Here is an 18478-nt window from a genome sequence, read left to right on the forward strand (position 1 = left end):
CTTGGCTAAATCAAGTTAAACAAATTAAATAATTACCTTGTGTGCCCCCCCCACTGCTCATTAGATAGGCATCCGGTGTGGCTGAGACACAAACATTATGTTCCATTTCAGCCACTTTGCTTTGATACAACAATGAAGGCACAAATTGTGACTGGATGAAAGATGGTGTAAATATTGTACAGTCGTCCCTCAAACATCGCGTTCTCGCTCTATTGTGTTTTTTTCACAAATTAATGGACTATGGATTATTATTATTCATAAAAAAATATATATATTGAGTATACTGGTCACTACGCATCAGTAATGTTACATTGATGAGACATTAATGACATTAGGTTAGAGCAGGGGTGGGCAAATATTTTGACTCGTTGGCCGCATTGAGTTAACAAAATTGTCGGAGGGGGGGCAGAACATATATTTAACACACACACTATTTTATACTTATAATTATTTGTCTAATTTTATTTTTTTAATTTGTATTTATTTTATAATTGTATTTTAATACAGTTATATTTAATAAATAAATTTATATTTATATTTAATAAATGAAATAATTTTTATGTATTTATTTTTATTTATTTATTTTATTTATTTTTATTATTATTAATAATAAATATATTTATTTATTTATTTGTCTTGGTTGCGAGACGCCAAATTGAATGTTAACCAAGCGGCGAACACAAACCAAAGCAAAATTTTGGATGTTAACCGAAAATTGCACTAACCGGGCGGATGTTAACCAAGGTTCTGTATTCCATTTCATGACCAGAGGCAGTATTATTTTTTTTTTTTTTTTCCAAGAGTGGAATTGAACTCGGGTTTCCAAGCTGTGGGGCCTGCAGGCCGTACTGTGCCCACCCCTGGGTTAGAGCATTCCTTCATTTTGTACCGTTTATACTCACAAGGGTCGCAATTGTGCTGGAGCCTATCCCAGCTGGAGGGGTACACCCTGGACTGGTGGCCAGCCAATCACAGGGCACATATAGACAAACAACCATTCACACTCACATTCATACCTATGGACAATTTGGAGTCGCTAATTAACCTAGCATGTTTAAGGCAAACTTAAGACTGCATAACAATCTAATTTTTTAACTTTTTAACAAAAATCGTGCAATCACGTTCAAGTATCAATAGATTTTGTCTTGGTTGCCAGATGCCAAATTGAATGTTAACCAAGCGGCGAACACAAACCAAAGCAAAATTTTGGATGTTAACCGAAAATTGCACTAACCGGGCGGATGTTAACCAAGGTTCTGTATTACATTTCATGACCAGAGGTAGTATTTATTTATTTTTTTTCCAAGGGTGGAATTGAACTCGGGTCTCCAAGCTGTGGGGCCTGCGCGCCATGGTTTTGGTTAGAGCATTTCTTCTTTTTCTACCGTTTATACTCACAAGGGTCGCGATTGTGCTGTAGCCTATCCCAGCTGGAGGGGTACACCCTGGACTGATCACCAGCCAATCACAGTCGGTTAGAGTAGTGCTTCTTAATTATCATTATTATAAATTATTTTAATTTAATTACATGTCTTTCATTATTTTTTACTCATAAAAGGCCGTAGTCAACCACATTTAACACGATATCGGGACGACCAAGTCATTTAATCAAACGCCCCCCCCCACTAGACAAGCCTACATTTAAAGCAGAGCCCTAATTGGTTTCTTATGAATAGTTTTGCTCATCACTCAGACCAGAACCACAGACCAGACCAGAACAGAACCCCGCCCCCCTTCCAAGCACCCTGCTCAGTTTCCAGCTTTCATCTGTCATTCAGACCGGTAGTCATGTGGGCCACTGAGCAGCCACAAAGACATCCGACCCTCGGATGAACTCAAAGTCATGTTAGGCACAGTGTGGTTCAGTCGCAGCAGGCACAAGCACACACCCCCGACATCTTCAATAACCCCCCCCCCCCCACCCCCAAAAAAGCAGCCAGTAGAATCAACCTTTCTGCTTATAATAACAATATGTGATTGTGATACACATTCCGCATGAATTATAATAGCAATCAACACCGCGATTCCAGCAAAATACTGACCTTTTATTATATCCCCTTTAGTGTTGCCAGGGCAAAGATGTGGTTAACTATTCAGCCATGGTTGTTTTTGATAGTTGACCCCTGACTTTTATCCTCCACCCTGCTGATGCTTTGCTCGGGGGTCGCGGTACTCATCCTGAGATTGATAACGCACGGCCCGCGGGCCAAATGTGGCCCGCAGGACACTAGTTTGAGGCCCCCGCCTTGATATGAAAGTTTAATGTTAGTGCGGATGCTGTATGGTATCATGTACCCAGAAAAAAATATTACGTTTTATTAATGTTCATGTTAAAGGTTAAATAACTGTTAATAGTTATCCTCCCTATCCGTGTGGAAGTGGTAATTTTTTGGCTATTTAAGTTGAAAGGAAATAACTTGAAGGCTACCTGTTTAGGTCGCTAGCTCTCTAGTTTGCGAGTTAGCATGTGTCTCAAGACCCTGCAGTTGCGCAATATGTTGTAAATAGAGTATAAATGTGACTATAGTCGTGTTTTGTCATGTCTACAGGGCTCTAATAATGCTTTGTTCATTTTAATCTGAAAAAAATAATTTGTCTACCCACCAACTATATGTGGTTTCTTAAGTTTTTATTATTTGCCGTTTTATTATTATTATTATATTTATTTATTTATTACTGATTGATTGATTGATTTTCTTTATTCTTGATTTGTTTATTTGTTTTTAATCTTATTTTGTGTAGAAAAATAAAAAGTAAGATATTTGCACAGCTTTTGTTTTTTTGGAACCAAATTTGGAACCAAAGCGAAAATTTTTTTATTTTTTTGTTTTTAATAAATGCGTTTTTTTTGTTGTTTTTTTTGAAAACCTGATGCGGCCCAGTCTCACCCAGACCCGCTCAAGTGGCCCCCAAGTAAATTGAGTTTGAGACCCTTGAAAATGAGACTGTCGATCGCTTAAGTTGAAAAATTTCTGATCATATTTTCAACAAGTCTTACAATATCATCTTGCATCGCTGTTGCTTGATAAATAAATCACATTACTTTTTATCTCCTTGGGAACGTTAGCATAAAATTTAGCCGGCGGAGTCATTCACGTTTGTTCAATGTCATCCAACCTCCTAAAGTTAAATGGCTACACGCACACAGTTTAAATGAAGACCTCATTGGCTTCCCGCAATCTCAATAAATTTTGAGTACACCATGCTTGCACATCCCTTTGAAAGCGTCACATAAAGAAGAAAGATCCAGTCACTCCCTCTTTATGTGTACGCCGGGAGAAGCGGGATTAGGAAGGTAATGTATATCGGCATCAGGAGTGAGGACACCGAACACAAGAACGACCTTGCTATGAACGACCATGCGGTGTGGCTGAGCTTTTGAAAATGATTTAGGTTAAGTATACTCTTAAGTATTTGGTACCTTTTAGGGTTATTTAAAACCTTGCCATGCGCTACAAACTGGTGCATTTTCTTCATTACTATGGGTTCAATGATGCGCTTTGGTACCTTTTAAGGTTATTTAATGTGGGATACCTTGCAAATACTCAAAAAAGTATCACTGAGTATTGAACTTGAGTGTTAAACCTTGCCATGCGCTACAAACTGGTGCATTTTCTTTATTACTATGAATTCCTGATTATAAGATAATACTTTTTTTTTTACATGCATTCAATTCTTTGGGTTCAGTGATGCGCTTTGGTACCTTTTAGGGTTATTTAATGTGGGATACCTTGCAAATACTGAAAAAAGTATCACTGAGTATTGAACCTGTGTGTTAAACCTTGCCATGCGCGACAATCTGGTGCATTTTCTTCATTACTATGAATTCCGGATTATAAGATAATACTTTTTTTTACATGCATTCAACTCTTTGGGTTCAATGATGCGGCTAATTTATGGCTAAATGAAGTCCAATTCCCATGATGCTTAGTGAATTGGCATGGTGAAGTGGATGCTAATATCACATTTTCAAGTGTTACGCAGTGATCCTGATTTGATCTGACAAAAATCTTAAGTAAGTTTGATCAAGTGTAGAATTACTACAGCTTCTAGTGTTCAGCTTTGATTGGGGAAAAAAATACATCTCACAAGTGACGCTGGGAACATAGAGGGTAAGTAGGATTGCAAGGTTTATAGTGTATCATGGTTCTAATCTTTCTGTGTAGGTATTCCATGTTACAATGCGGACAACTGCAAGTGCGGCCTCGTTTTGGGATAATATTCCATCCATGAACATAGATTTACAACGGCATGGACCTTAAGAGCATTAAAAGGTTTACAGTAGCATTAAAAAAAGGTTTTTGATGCAGACTGAACCAAAATGGGATAAATTACATTTGACAACTGATTTTTACTTGAAGGTTGCAATGTATGTAAAAAAAAATGCTAATATACACATACGCCATGGCTGCCTGACATTTATCTTCTCAGTCATCCTGGCTTGTTTTGCTCCAATGAATGCTCCAACATGTGTCAAGTATTCCATATATACATACTTCATAAATCCCTGACGATTCCAACTCATGTGTGCTCCATCCCTCTCCAGCGGTAATAATAATAAACCAGATTCGTCATCCTAGTCTATTCATCAATAAGACCACCAAATCCCATCACCCAAAAAAAAAAACATGACACGCACACGCAATGTACCTATCAAACGTCTACTAATCTGTGATTGTGCTTCTCTGCCTTCCTCTTCATTCTAAAACATTCATTTCTCTGTCTTTCTCTGCAATGTTATGCTCTTAACTGTGTCTTTGTTATGCTTGTGTGTTGTTGTGGAATGGCCGACATTGTCATCGACGAGGCTCTGTTTTTGATGTTAACATACACACAATGCATATAAACAACTCAAAAAAAAATGATGGGTTCACTTGTTGAATGTAATGCAATCCAATACATCAGCTCTGCCATGATTGTCAGTATTATGAATAAGAATGTCCTATAATATTGTCAAGGCAATGTTATCTTGCTATCTTTGTATGTTAGCAATCTGTAATTATTTCCAAGATTCACATTCGGATTGTAAATATGTGATTTGCAATGACTTAAAATTATTACTTTTTGGTTTTTGTACCTGAGTTATACATTTCAACCCGATTACTACGAAACAGGTACCGCCGAACACGCTTTCCAGCTACACATAGTGCCAAATAGGAAACAGAAAAAAAAACAAAAAAAACAAATAGGAAACAGAAAACCAAAATAAGAGTACAAAACAGGAAACGAACAAAAAAAACAGGAAACAAAAAAAAATGTTTTAAAAAGCCAATATGGAGCATGTGGAGTTGACATAGTTCACATAGCTGACGTCATGTTGTTGCCAACCCGTTAAGACTGAATCACCAGCGCCTACTCTGGCCGCCACCAGTATTACTCCCATGAGAAGAAATCCCAGTACAAAAATCCCAGGTCAACACTATTCATAGCTGTGATCAAACCACAGATTTATTGCACGTTTATTGCACGGTTTATCGCAGGATTTTTGGCCCAATTAAGACTTAATCACCAGCGCCTCCTCTGGCCGCCACCAGTATTACTCCCACGAGAAGAAATCCCAGTACAAAAATCCCAAGTCAACGCTATTTATAGCTGTGATCAAACCACAGATTTATTGCACGGTTTATACAGGATTTTTGGCCCAAATTAAGAATTAATCACCAGCGCCTCCTCTGGCCGCCACCAGTATTACTCCAACGAGAAGAAATCCCAGTACAAAAATCCCAAGTCAACACTATTTATAGCTGTGATCAAACCACAGATTTATTGCACGGTTTATTGCACGGTTTACACAGGATCTTTGGCCCAATTAAGACTTAATCACCAGCGCCTTCTCTGGCCGCCACGAGTATTACTCCCACGAGAAGAAATCCCAGTACAAAAATCCCAAGTCAACACTATAGCTGTGATCAAACCACAGATTTATTGCACAGTTTATTGCACGGTTTATACCAGTATTACTCCCACAAGAAGAAATCCCAATACAAAAATCCCAAGTCAACACTATTTATAGCTGTGATCAAACCAGAGATTTATTGCACGGTTTATTGCAGGATTTTTGGCCCAATTAAGACTTAATCACCAGCGCCTCCTCTGGCCGCCACCAGTATTACTCCAACGAGAAGAAATCCCAGTACAAAAATCCCAAGTCAACACTATTTATAGCTGTGATCAAACCACAGATTTATTGCACGGTTTATTGCACAGTTTATACAGGATTTTTGGCCCAATTAAGACTTAATCACTAGCGCCTCCTCTGGCCGCCACCAGTATTACTCCCACAAGAAGAAATCCCAGTACAAAAATCCCAAGTCAACACTATTTATAGCTGTGATCAAACCACAGATTTATTACACGGTTTATTGCACGGTTTATACAGGATTTTTGGCCCAATTAAGACTTAATCACCAGCGCCTCCTCTGGCCGCCACCAGTATTACTCCCACGAGAAGAAATCTCAGTACAAAAATCCCAAGTCAACACTATTTATAGCTGTGATCAAACCACAGATTTATTGCACGGTTTATTGCACAGTTTATACAGGATTTTTGGCCCAATTAAGACTTAATCACCAGCGCCTCCTCTGGCCGCCACGAGTATTACTCCCACGAGAAGAAATCCCAGTACAAAAATCCCAAGTCAACACTATAGCTGTGATCAAACCACAGATTTATTGCACGGTTTATTGCACGGTTTATACCAGTATTATTCCCACGAGAAGAAATCCCAATACAAAAATCCCAAGTCAACACTTTTTATAGCTGTGATCAAACCACAGGTTTATTGCTCGGTTTTTTGCACGGTTTATTGCAGGATTTTTGGCCCAATTAAGACTTAATCACCAGCGCCTCCTCTGGCCGCCACCAGTATTACTCCCACGAGAAGAAATCTCAGTACAAAAATCCCAAGTCAACACTATTTATAGCTGTGATCAAACCACAGATTTATTGCGTGGTTTATTGCACGGTTTATTGCACGGTTTACACAGGATTTTTGGCCCAATTAAGACTTAATCACCAGCGCCTCCTCTGGCCGCCACGAGTATTACTCCCACGAGAAGAAATCCCAGTACAAAAATCCCAAGTCAACACTATTTATAGCTGTGATCAAACCACAGATTTATTGCGTGGTTTATTGCACGGTTTATTGCACGGTTTACACAGGATTTTTGGCCCAATTAAGACTTAATCACCAGCGCCTCCTCTGGCCGCCACGAGTATTACTCCCACGAGAAGAAATCCCAGTACAAAAATCCCAAGTCAACGCTATTTATAGCTGTGATCAAACCACAGATTCATTGCACAGTTTATTGCACAGTTTATTGCACGGTTTATACCAGTATTACTCCCACGAGAAGAAATCCCAGTACAAAAATCCCAAGTCAACACTATTTATAGCTGTGATCAAACCACAGATTTATTGCACGGTTTATACAGGATTTTTTTTTGCCCCAATTTCTATTATAGATTACACCCACATAATCAATAGAATCCTTTACGATCAGTCAATAGATTAAGCCCGATTATAAGCAAAAGCGAATGGCTGAACTGTTGTATTGGTTGACATTATTTTTGCACATAATTAAGCATTTCGCTTATATCGACTTGTCAGTTTTTATGCAACATTTTGGGAAGGATTTCCTCGACATTTATTATGTTCTTATATGTATTCAGAAATGCTGTAAGTTTCATTTTTGTGAAGGGGTTTCATTTCATTCATAACCTGGCAGCTATTGTTTTATATATTTTTTTAGTCTTTAAATGTTCTTATATTTGGAAGTGTATTTTGGAAATGAAACATTTCATGTCGGAACTGCTTCATAATTTGTGATATTTCATATAGTCCATGTAGTGTAGCTTTAGCATGAGAAGAACGGGCATCCCTTGTATCCCATGTATCGATCGATTTTGGCCTATTTATTAAGTCGTTGTATTTTATTCCATGGGAATTGCCTGTCTACTCATGCTAACACTTTGCAACGGTGTGCGTCAATGTGGCTCAAAGCTCTCATATTGCTCTTTTTTTGTTTTGTTTTCTTAGATAAGTACTCTGTGTTGAGGGAGAGAGAGAGAAAGAGAGAGAGAGAGAGAGAGAGAAAGGGGGAGTGCAATACAAAATGGCATTTAAACGTCTCCCCTTTCCAGGTATATAACGACTGTGTGATTGTCTCTCTGAGGACACGACACAAGTCGACCTGCTTAACCGTGTGCGCTGACTGACTTGCCGTGTCTCTCTTCTCGTCTTCTCGTCTTCTCGCTCACCTCCCCACCTGTCTGTTTTTTTCTCCTATTGACTTCTCTTTGCCACCTTATCATCCTCCCATCTGCCTGATGTCATCCGTCACTCGTCCGGTGTGCTGCGTGTTGTTTGGACCTTTTTTTTTTTTTTTCGTTCCATCTCCTTTGCCCGACTCGCATGCAAAAAAACATTTATATCCGACTTTTTCCTCCTCGCCCCGCATCCTCGTCCTCTCCATCCCCCCCCCCCCCACCCCCACCCGAAAACCGCACGCATGCCACAACACACCAGAAACAACCAGATGGTCCATCTGTCAGGCAAGCTGCTGATCCCCGCCCCCCTCACAGCGCCCCCATCGAGCACCCCCTCGCCCTGGGCGCCCAGAACCAGACCTCCAACACCTCCAACGCCACGGCCCCCCCCGCCGCCGCCGCCACCACCACCACCCATTACCAACCCCCGGCATGCTGCGACATTCCCTGCGCCCTCATCGTGCAGCACTCGTACGAAGCCAACAACCCCTCGGAGCTCACCCCTAAAATGAGAATGACCACTTTCACCACCTCGCCCCCCACCCCAAGGTTATATATACAGTAGAACTCATAAGATAAGTACATTATCCTTGAAAAGACTCTTTTTTTGTTGTTAAAACATGCATTTTGCGTACTGCGTGTATAAATGAGGCCTTTCAGCCATTAGAAATGATGGTGAAAAATATTGGGTAAAAGTGCGCCATCTAGTGGACACATTTTGATATTACAATACTTGATTCACAAATGCCTTCACATTTGAATCCTTTAGAGGTGACTTGGGGATAAAGAAGTGTTTACTTTTGATATTATATTATTATAGCCAGTGCCCCCCCCCCTCCACCCCCCCCCCCCACACACACACACACTCTCAGAGTGGACAGATCGACTTCTCCTTCACGTTCCATTCATCATTTGTGAAGCATTAGCGGCCCCCAGTCCTCTCCTTCCTCCCGCTGTCCCCTTTTTTAGGCGGCAACCACATTGGGGGGGTGCCGCTGTTGGTCCCCTTCTGTTTTTCAGCTTCAAGCCTGAGTCCCTTCCAGAAAAAAAACCCTGCCCCCAAAAGGATACGGTCAGTAAATCTGTCTTGAAGACCCCTCACTTTCCTTTAACCTGAATTCAAGCCCCCGTCCCCGGTCCCCGGTCCCCAGTCCCCGTGTCCCCACCAACTCAACTCATTCATTGCAAAGCACCACCCTGTCAACTTGTCCGATAAGAGCATGGAACACCTCACTCAGTGTCACCATCTTTAGAGCTTATAAGTTATTGATGTGACTTTACTTGTTTTTAGTTTTATTTAAGGTATTATTTATTATGGATAATAAGCTGCAATGGAAGTGAATGGGATTTCACATGAAAATGAGACTCAATGGTCTCAATGGGAATTCCCTTTTATAGGAATATTTTTATTTTTAAAGTGATACTGTATTTGAATGGAATGGTGTTCCCTGGAATAGTAAAGCACACAGCACGATCGGTTGGTGTGTTTTCCCAAAGTATTCCAGGTTCTTTGTAGAAGTTTGTTTGTATGTTCCTTTTCTATCTTTGTCAATATCCTGACCACAGATATCCTTCCCGCCATCTTTCCCCCCCTTTCCTTTCTTTTGCCTTCTTCACTTCCTGTCATACACACATATTAAAAACACACACACACATGCATATGACTCATTACATCACTTTCACCCCCCCCCCCCCCCCCGACTAACCCTTCTGGAATCATCCCAAACCACGTTGGGGTTGTGTTGATGGCGTCTTGACCTCACGTTCTCCCGTTTCCTGTTTTCGCCATTTCTACTCGTCGTCAAAATGGATGACGTTCCGATGGATTACGCAATACCATCCCACTTCTTTTTCTAATTCTTCCTTTTCAACAACTTTACCTCCACTCCTTCCCTTCATTTTGCAATATTCCTTGACTTTCTCCACATCTTTGTTTCATTTCCTTAACTTTTCCGATTTTGGACCATTTTTTGCCATCACCTCCTTCTGTTCTCCATCCTCCTCCTCCTCCTCCTCCCCACGCCCTCCTTCTCTCCGCCTTGCAGGACGATAAGGAGATCGACCTGGAGCACCTACACCGCAGGGTTAACAGCCTGTGCACAGAGGATGAAAGCCCCCACAAGCAGTTCTCCACCTCTTCCGTCGATCTGACGCCCCTGGATATGGATGCCCTCCCGGCCGCCCGCCAGGCCTTGGAGCAGATAAGCGATTTCCGCAACACTCACATCACGACCACGACCTTCATCCCCGAGCAGATCCAGACCCTCAGCCGCAGCTTGTCCGCCAAAGCCGCCGCAGGGTTCTCGGCTGGTTTCGGTGTCGGCGGCGGAGGCGGACTACAGGACCACCGGACTGGCGGGGTCGGGCCTTTCAGGCAGAGGGCCCCCAACGGCGGCTTCTTCCGCAGCCCCATTAAAACAATGTCCTCCATTCCTTACCAGCCCACGGGCCCCGGACCCAACTTTGGATATGGCAACGACCCAGATAGGGGTACTTCCATATAAGTGGTTTGGAGGTTTCAGGGAAGAGTGGAAGTGGTTTTTGGTGGGCGTCGCAAAGTAAACAAAATGGCGGATAGACATCTGATCTGTGTACATAGGATCTTTTACTGTTTTAGTTTGCATTTTATATAAGAAATGGAGGACGGGTCCTGCTTGGACGTTTCTTGTCTTTCTTTTTTTTTTTTTTTTTTTTTTGCTTTATCGATGTTGTTATTGTGAGGAGATAATTTTGGGTGCGTGTGTGGTCTTTTTGCTTGCTAACACGAGGACCGACGTGAAAAACCACCCCTGAAGAACTCTTCGGTGCAGCCATGAAACTACAAAAATGATTCCCAAGCCTATATAGAATCTATAGTTTTGTTCGATTCCCCCCCATTTCCCACCTTCTGGAGCCAAGACCAGACAACTGGTGGTGCGTCAGAGGGTCTTAAGTCTTAACGATACTGTAGAAAAACCCGCCGGTATTGAACTGTTTCCGACGTTTTTGGTGCATCCGGCATCCGTATGGACTCGAAGAGAATTCCTTGAGAATTCCGCTGCACTGCACCAGTGCCCACAGACATGTAAGCGATTGTATGTAGACATGATTTTTTTTTTTTTTTCCTGCTTTTCCGAGTCACGGTGAGACCTTTCAATCGGACTCTTCGGATGCTACAAATTCAAAAGGGAAGATAACGGGAATAAGCGGACAACAAAACGTCAAAGGATTTCCAAGCAGAGGTTTATTATATGTCTTTTAATGAGATTCCGGAAAAAAAAAAAACATTTTACTGCGTGGAATGTGTTTTTTGGTCAGGAAAAAAAAAGAACCTTGTTCTCAAGCTGTTTAATTGTTTGAGCTGCTGTAAGTTGTTTTTTTTTTTTTCAAACTTATAATTTTCAAGATTTTCCAACGTCATATCATCTTTAAGTACGTTTATTCTCTTCATGTATGCATCGAGTGGATAAAACTGACGCCATTACCGAGTCGCTTTAACCCCACCACCACCAAAATATCCTATCAGCCGCTCTGCTTTTTTGGTGGAAAATGTCATATATTACTATTTCTTTTCTGTAATAAGTGTACTGTTTATATGACTTGATTTAAAGTGCCAATTAATTCCAATTAACCACCATTAAGGTGCATTTCCGCTGAGAAAAAAAAAAGTGGGAAGTATATTAAGAGCATTTTTTTTGGTGGTTTGGTTAAAAATGCAATCAAAGCTCTCATTGACATTTAATAATTAATAATGTTATAGTAATTTAGAGCAAGTTTTTTTTTTATTCTTAAGAACTAAAATGTTGTGCATTATAGAACACGAACACAAAAAGCATTATTAGATGTTCTTTTTTTTTTTAACGTGATTAGGATGCAGTATGGCCGCTGAATGGCGAATAGACATACATTTATAAAGGTTTTATTTAGTATAAATGAGATACATTATTAACAGAGGGGGAAAAAATGTATATTTTACATGTTAATGCTATTTTTGTTAAACAAAAAAAGGAAGAAGCTGTATCATAATGAGCTGTAGTGTTTAGTTGAGTTTATTTAAACACTCTTTTTTTTTTTTTGCTTTACGTCATCAGCATATTTTTGCTTCATTTTATGATTTAAGCTGGCTAAAAAAAAAAATAACAGACATTGGCAAGTTCTTTGATTAAAAAGAAGCATGCACAAACTTGCTCCTGTGCTATCTGTTGACATTTTCCTTTCATTTCCGCCAATAGAAATACAGGATTTACTTGATCATTTTCAACAACAACAATTAAAAAAAAAAAAAGAAAATATAATGTACAGTATTTAATATAGGCCTATTTTGTCGTATGTGTTGCATATTATTCAAATCTGAACAAACCGGAAGCCTCTGTTACAGGTGGCAAAGCTTTCTGTGTATAATTTGTCTAATAAACAGGTTTTCTACAGTGGGATAGTATTTGTTGTTTTTGCAAGAACACTTTTATCCTAACCCGGCATAATAAATGAAGCAATGTGAGGCTGTGGCCACTAGATGTCAGCAAAGGTAAGTATACGTTGAAAGCCATATACTCGTCCGTGTGTTTTGTGAATGTTTACAAAATTTTACTAATAATGATATATTATAAGAATAATTGTTATTCCATGTTTTCTTCTTGTGTAATGGTTTGTAATTGAAGAGCAAAATTATTATCTTAATAGGTTGTGATCGCCTGGAATCATACTCAAGCAAAAGAAGTAATACTGCAGTTTGCCTGTATGACCACACAGTGTCGCTGTTTCTTCCCAATATGTCAAGATCATCTCACACTACTTTGATTAGGTAAGTAATTATGGAAATCCTGATAATGTCCAATAGACTATTAGTGAAGTAAAGTAAACAAGTATTACAAGTATTACGTATACATATATTTTTGTTCTATATGTTGGGACTTTTTGACGACACAAGACAAAAGACTTCTGTCTGATCATGGTGACTTATAGTTCTCTAGACACAGTCCGGACTTGAGGTCCCTCTCGTGTCCCCCCTCACTCCAGCCTTGTGCCTGTCGCGTCCCGGTCTCCCGGGAGACGGGAATGAGGACAGGCAGCACGCAAGTCCCTCTCTCATCCTTCCTTCTATAGAGGAGGGGACGGGGGGGGGGGGGCGCACCGCCCTCCCACAGGCATGACCAATGGAACATAGAGTCTCCATTGTAGCCGCGACACTTTAATAATAGCCGGTTACAATATCCAACCTGTCGGTAGCCTCAGGAGCCCGGCCGGGGACGTTAGACGGGGTGGGGTTGGGTGTTGGGGGGGGGCTTGTAGGTGGAGAGAGGGGGCGAACGCTCGGCGCCAGACCTCTGGTCCCTGCGAGACGTCCTTGTGATGGATGGATGGATGGATGGATGGAGGCAGGCATTATAAATACATCCATGACAGTTGATTAACTGTTGCTGTTGTGCATATATTTGCATAATTTACAGTATAGCGGAAAAATAAGGGTATAACAGGTATACCCCCCCCCCCCCCCAATTAAGCCCAAACAGCCAATTTCCACCATGCACTTTAAAGCATCCATGACTCCTCCCTTCTTTACCACTACTTCCGGTCTGTGTGCATTGATTTGCATGATCATCACAAGTAACACTTGTGCATGTCTGCGTGTGGCAGGAGCGGATCTAGAATCCGGCTCACATTTCCTTTCCCCCTGTGAAGCCTCGAACACCGACAGGGCGTTCTGAGGCCCCGGATCAAAAGAGTTTGGAAGCACTGACAAAAGGCAACTGAAACTGGAGAGGATGGAAGAATGAAAGGATGGATGGATGGATGGATGGATGGAGGAGGAAAGAGCGCCCCAACCCACCCATCCTTTTTTTTTTTTTCCTAACACAAAACTTGAAGTCACTCAACCTCCGAGACTTTGATATGTTTGTCTTTCATTGAGAGTGTGAATGGTTGTTTGTCTATATGTGCCCTGTGATTGGCTGGCCACCAGTCCAGGGTGTACCCCACCTCTCTCGCCCGAAGTCAGCTGGGACAGGCTCCAGCATAAAATAATGAAAACAAACTATAATTCATTCACATCAAACCATAGGGCTCCAAATTGTGACTATTTTCTTAGTCGATTAATCGAGTTAAACTAAACTAAACTAATCACAACTATACGGACCAAATCAGTATGTGGTTTGGTTCGCAACATCTACAATCCTCATCACTTTCATTTTGATGTCAAAAAACAATTTAGCAAATATCAAAATAGTTGTCGATTAATGGGATAATAGATTAATAATTGATTAATTGTTGCACTTCTAATGATACACAGCATAACCCCGGCGACACTGATAACAAAGGTGGAAAAATCAACCTGTTTTTGTAAGGAACATATTCAAAATAATGAAAACAAACTATCATTCATTTACATCAACTTGTGATTATTTTCTTAGTCCATTAATCGAGTTATCTAAACTAATCACAACTATACGGACCAAATCAGTATGTGGTTTGGTTCGCAACATATCAGAAAAGAGGCCTTTTTGACATTTTCATGTCAAAAAACAATTTAGCAATTATCAAAATAGTTGTCGATTAATGGGATAATAGATTAATGATTGATTAATTGTTGCACTTCTAATGATACACAGCATAACCCGGCGACACTGATAACAAGGGTGGAAAAATCAACCTGTTTTTGTAAGGAACATATTCAAAATAATTAAAACAAACTATCATTCATTTACATCAACTTGTGATTATTTTCTTAGTCGATTAATCGAGTTATCTAAACTAATCACAACTATACAGACCAAATCAGTATGTGGTTTGGTTCGCAACATCTACAATCTTCATCGCTTTCATTTTGATGTCAAAAAACAATTTAGCAAATATCAAAATAGTTGTCGATTAATGGGATAATGGATTAATGATTGATTAATTGTTGCACTTCTAATGATACACAGCATAACCCCGGCGACACTGATAACAAGGGTGGAAAAATCAACCTGTTTTTGTAAGGAACATATTCAAAATAATGAAAACAAACTATCATTCATTTACATCAACTTGTGATTATTTTCTTAGTCGATTAATCGAGTTATCTAAACTAATCTCAACTACACGGACCAAATCAGTATGTGGTTTGGTTCGCAACATATCAGAAAAGAGGCCTTTTTTACATTTTCATGTCAAAAAAGAATTTAGCAAATACTAAAATAGTTGTCGATTAATGGGATAATTGATTAATAATTGATTAATTATTGCAGTTCTAATGATACACATGTACTTGCTGAGTCTGGAAAAAGTATGGACTTTTGAAAATGTCAAATCCAAACAGAGGCTGCACGTGCCCTGTGATTGGCTGGCCACCAGTCCAGGGTGTACCCCGCCTCTCGCCCGAAGTCAGCTGGGATAGGCTCCAGCATAACCCCTGATAACAAGGGTGGAAAAATCAACCTTTTTTTGTAAGGCACATATTCAAAATAATGAACACAAACTATCATTAATTTACATCAAACAATAGGGCTCCAACTTGTGATTATTTTCTTAGTCGATTAATCGAGTTATCTAAACTAATCTCAACTATACGGACCAAATCAGTATGTGGTTTGGTTCGCAACATATCAGAAAAGAGGCCTTTTTTTACATTTTCATGTCAAAGAAGAATTTAGCAAATACTAAAATAGTTGTCGATTAATGGGATAATCGATTAATGATTGATTAATTGTTGCAGTTCTAATTATCATCATCATATCTTACTACTTGTTTTACTGCTTATCGGCAACAATGACTCATTTTCAGTGGATAGTACATGACTATATGCTATATATTTACATTTAATTTTACTTAATAATAATAATAATTTTTTATGAATGCAGTTTTCTTGCCAAAATTGCTTAATAAATTAATCTAAAATGCACTTTTGATATGAAAAATTCACATTTGTGTGAATTTGACTTATAAGATGAAGACATAAGTAAATAAAAAAAATGACTTCATAAAAGTACATCTAACTTTGTTGTATTTAAAGTTTTGAAGTACAGTTTGTAATATATCACACGTGTGCAGGTACTGTCCGGTCCTGTGGGGGTCTCTCATTACGTCCCTAAACTCCCCTGCGTGGAAGGGGGTGGGGGGGGTCTAGGGTGGAGTACTACTGAGAGCAATGTTTTTATAAACTGTCTTGCACGCGGGGGTGTAGATCGTGTCCCCCGGGGTCTTCCCCAGTCTTCTCATTGGTCCACTACACGCGACCTGCGCGAGGAGGTGGGGGTGCTCTGCGGCGCGTGCCGCTGTTTTAAAGCGGACGTCGCGTCTCGAGACACACACACACGCGAGTCCCCGCACGCGACCGTGCTCGTCCCGCAGCGTGGAAAAAAAAAGTGACTACTGTGACTACTGCACGTTTTTATTTGTCCGGAGAAAAAACAAACATGGACGTCCTAAGCGTGGCAGACTGGTGTAATAAAGACCAAGACCCACGCGTGTGGCTCGCTCCCGTGCAGGCTTCCGGCACCTGCGAGACACGCGACTCTTCTACCGACTACCTGGACCACTCGCCTTGCTCCAGTACCGGATCTTACCACGGTGAGGATCCACTTCATGTATATCCGTGCAAATGTAACTTACATGCAAAAATGTCATTGCGTGAATTTTTTTTGAAATGTTACAGAAAGCGACTCCACGGGTCACCCCAGTCCTCCGAGTTACAGAAAAAACCCCAAGAGTCCACCCTGCTCCTCCACGCTCAAAGTCCGGGACCTATGCCGCCTGAAGGGTATGGTCACCGGAGCCGAGCAGGAGCAACCCACCCGGCACAGAGCCCCCTCCAGCAAGCCCACAAACGGCGTCCAGAGACAGCGACGCGTGGCTGCTAACGCCCGGGAAAGGCGACGCATGCACGGCTTGAATCACGCCTTCGACGAGCTCCGTAGCGTCATCCCGGCTCTGGACAACGACAAGAAACTATCCAAGTATGAAACCTTGCAAATGGCGCAGATTTACATCAACGCTTTGGCTGAGCTCCTGCAAGACCCGACTACGTCCCCCCCTTCCAAGAGCGACGAGACGCACCCGGAGCCCGCTACTGAGGGCCATCTGGCCGCGCACATCGACGCCATAACGCTGCGAACAGCCTTCGATGACGTCCCCTTTCCCGGCATGAGCTCGCCATCGTCGGCGTCCGGCACCCCCGGGGAGCGGTTGGAGTCACCCCGCAGCGATGGAGAGTTTTCCCCGCATTCGCACTTCAGTGACTCGGATGAGATGGTAGTGGAGGAGGACGAGCTCGCTGAACTGAACATCCCCACTCACCCGATTCCTCCTTTCTGAATCATATTTTTAATAAGATTTTTCATCTCATCATCAGTGTCAATCACCTTGCAGCCAGTTTGACTTCAAAAAAGTGGATTATTTTAATTTTTATTTTAATGTGGCAATTTGGTAATGCCAATATAGAAAGTAATTTGCAGTCACCATAGAAATGTGTCATTGCCATTTTATTTCCAAACCAAAAACAAAAAAGAAAAAATCTCTAAATGTCATGAAATTATGTATTTTGCAACTTCAAAAGTTCATGATGTGCACTTTAAATATTAATAATAATAATGTGTAGCCTATTCAAGCCAGGGGCTTGCAAGTGACTTCTTTTCTTTTGCTTTTTCTTTGTTTTCTATAGCATAGTACTGCCAATTCTACCGATAGCCTATTTAATGTATAGCCATTATTGATGCCTTTTTTTGTATTTCTTTCTTTTTTTTTTAATCTGGAAATGAACAAAAAGTGTGTCTTTTGCTTTCACTGGATGAGATTAATTGACATGTATTTATTGCTGATTTTGTTTTTGTTTTTTTAGTTAACTTTTCTGGAAGAGTTATCATTTTTTTGCCAGTCATTGTTAATTTTGGAAATAAAAATCACATGAAATTGACACGTTTATTCGTTTTCTATTTTCAACTAAAATCATATTAATTTTTTTTAATATATATTTTTTTAATGCATGCAGACATATAATACGAGCGCTTAGGCCTCAAAATCTAAACATACACATTTTTACACATTTTATATACTATATTTATTTTGTATTTGTTTTTTTCCTTCCATCTAGTCCTGTAATGGGAATTCCGGTTTTCCAGGCCCTAAACATAAAGCTGCAAAGCTTATTTCGTTGCGTTCAAGTGAGCACAGGCCCTAAACAAACCAATCTAGCTTTTGCAATCGCATTTAAAAATAAAAGCAGAGGCCCGAAATAAAACTTTGACATTCTCTGAATTT

General features: G+C 40.5%; 2 protein-coding genes across 7 annotated transcripts in view; both read left to right on the forward strand.

Moving 5' to 3' along the window:
• grid2 (glutamate receptor, ionotropic, delta 2) overlaps positions 1-11766 on the forward strand; it is a 528950-nt gene extending 517184 nt beyond the window's left edge. For 2 of the 6 annotated variants that reach the window (XM_058071482.1, XM_058071485.1), the window contains exon 16: positions 10315-11766. In XM_058071482.1, the coding sequence (XP_057927465.1) occupies positions 10315-10773 (459 nt within the window). In that variant the 3' untranslated portion in view covers positions 10774-11766. Of the gene's footprint in view, positions 1-8039; positions 8499-8528 lie in introns of those variants that run through there. The other 4 variants (XR_009129664.1, XR_009129665.1, XM_058071483.1 and 1 more) reach the window with 4 other exon arrangements.
• A 4872-nt stretch (positions 11767-16638) lies between these two features.
• atoh1a (atonal bHLH transcription factor 1a) lies at positions 16639-17738 on the forward strand. The gene is made up of 2 exons (XM_058071497.1): positions 16639-16792; positions 16878-17738. Exons 1-2 carry the CDS (start codon positions 16639-16641, stop codon positions 17534-17536), a joined length of 813 nt encoding a protein of 270 aa, XP_057927480.1. The 3' UTR covers positions 17537-17738.
• The last annotated feature ends 740 nt before the right edge of the window (positions 17739-18478 follow it).

The sequence above is a fragment of the Doryrhamphus excisus genome, chromosome 4 (assembly GCF_030265055.1).
Source record: "Doryrhamphus excisus isolate RoL2022-K1 chromosome 4, RoL_Dexc_1.0, whole genome shotgun sequence".
Taxonomy (NCBI): Eukaryota; Metazoa; Chordata; class Actinopteri; order Syngnathiformes; family Syngnathidae; genus Doryrhamphus; species Doryrhamphus excisus.

Coding starts and splice junctions, on each gene's coding strand:
- atoh1a (XM_058071497.1), top strand. CDS start 16,639: ATGGACGTCCTAAGCGTGGCAGACTGGTGTAATAAAGACCAAGACCCA. Junction 16,793..16,877: donor CAGTACCGGATCTTACCACG/GTGAGGATCCAC, acceptor GAAATGTTACAG/AAAGCGACTCCACGGGTCAC.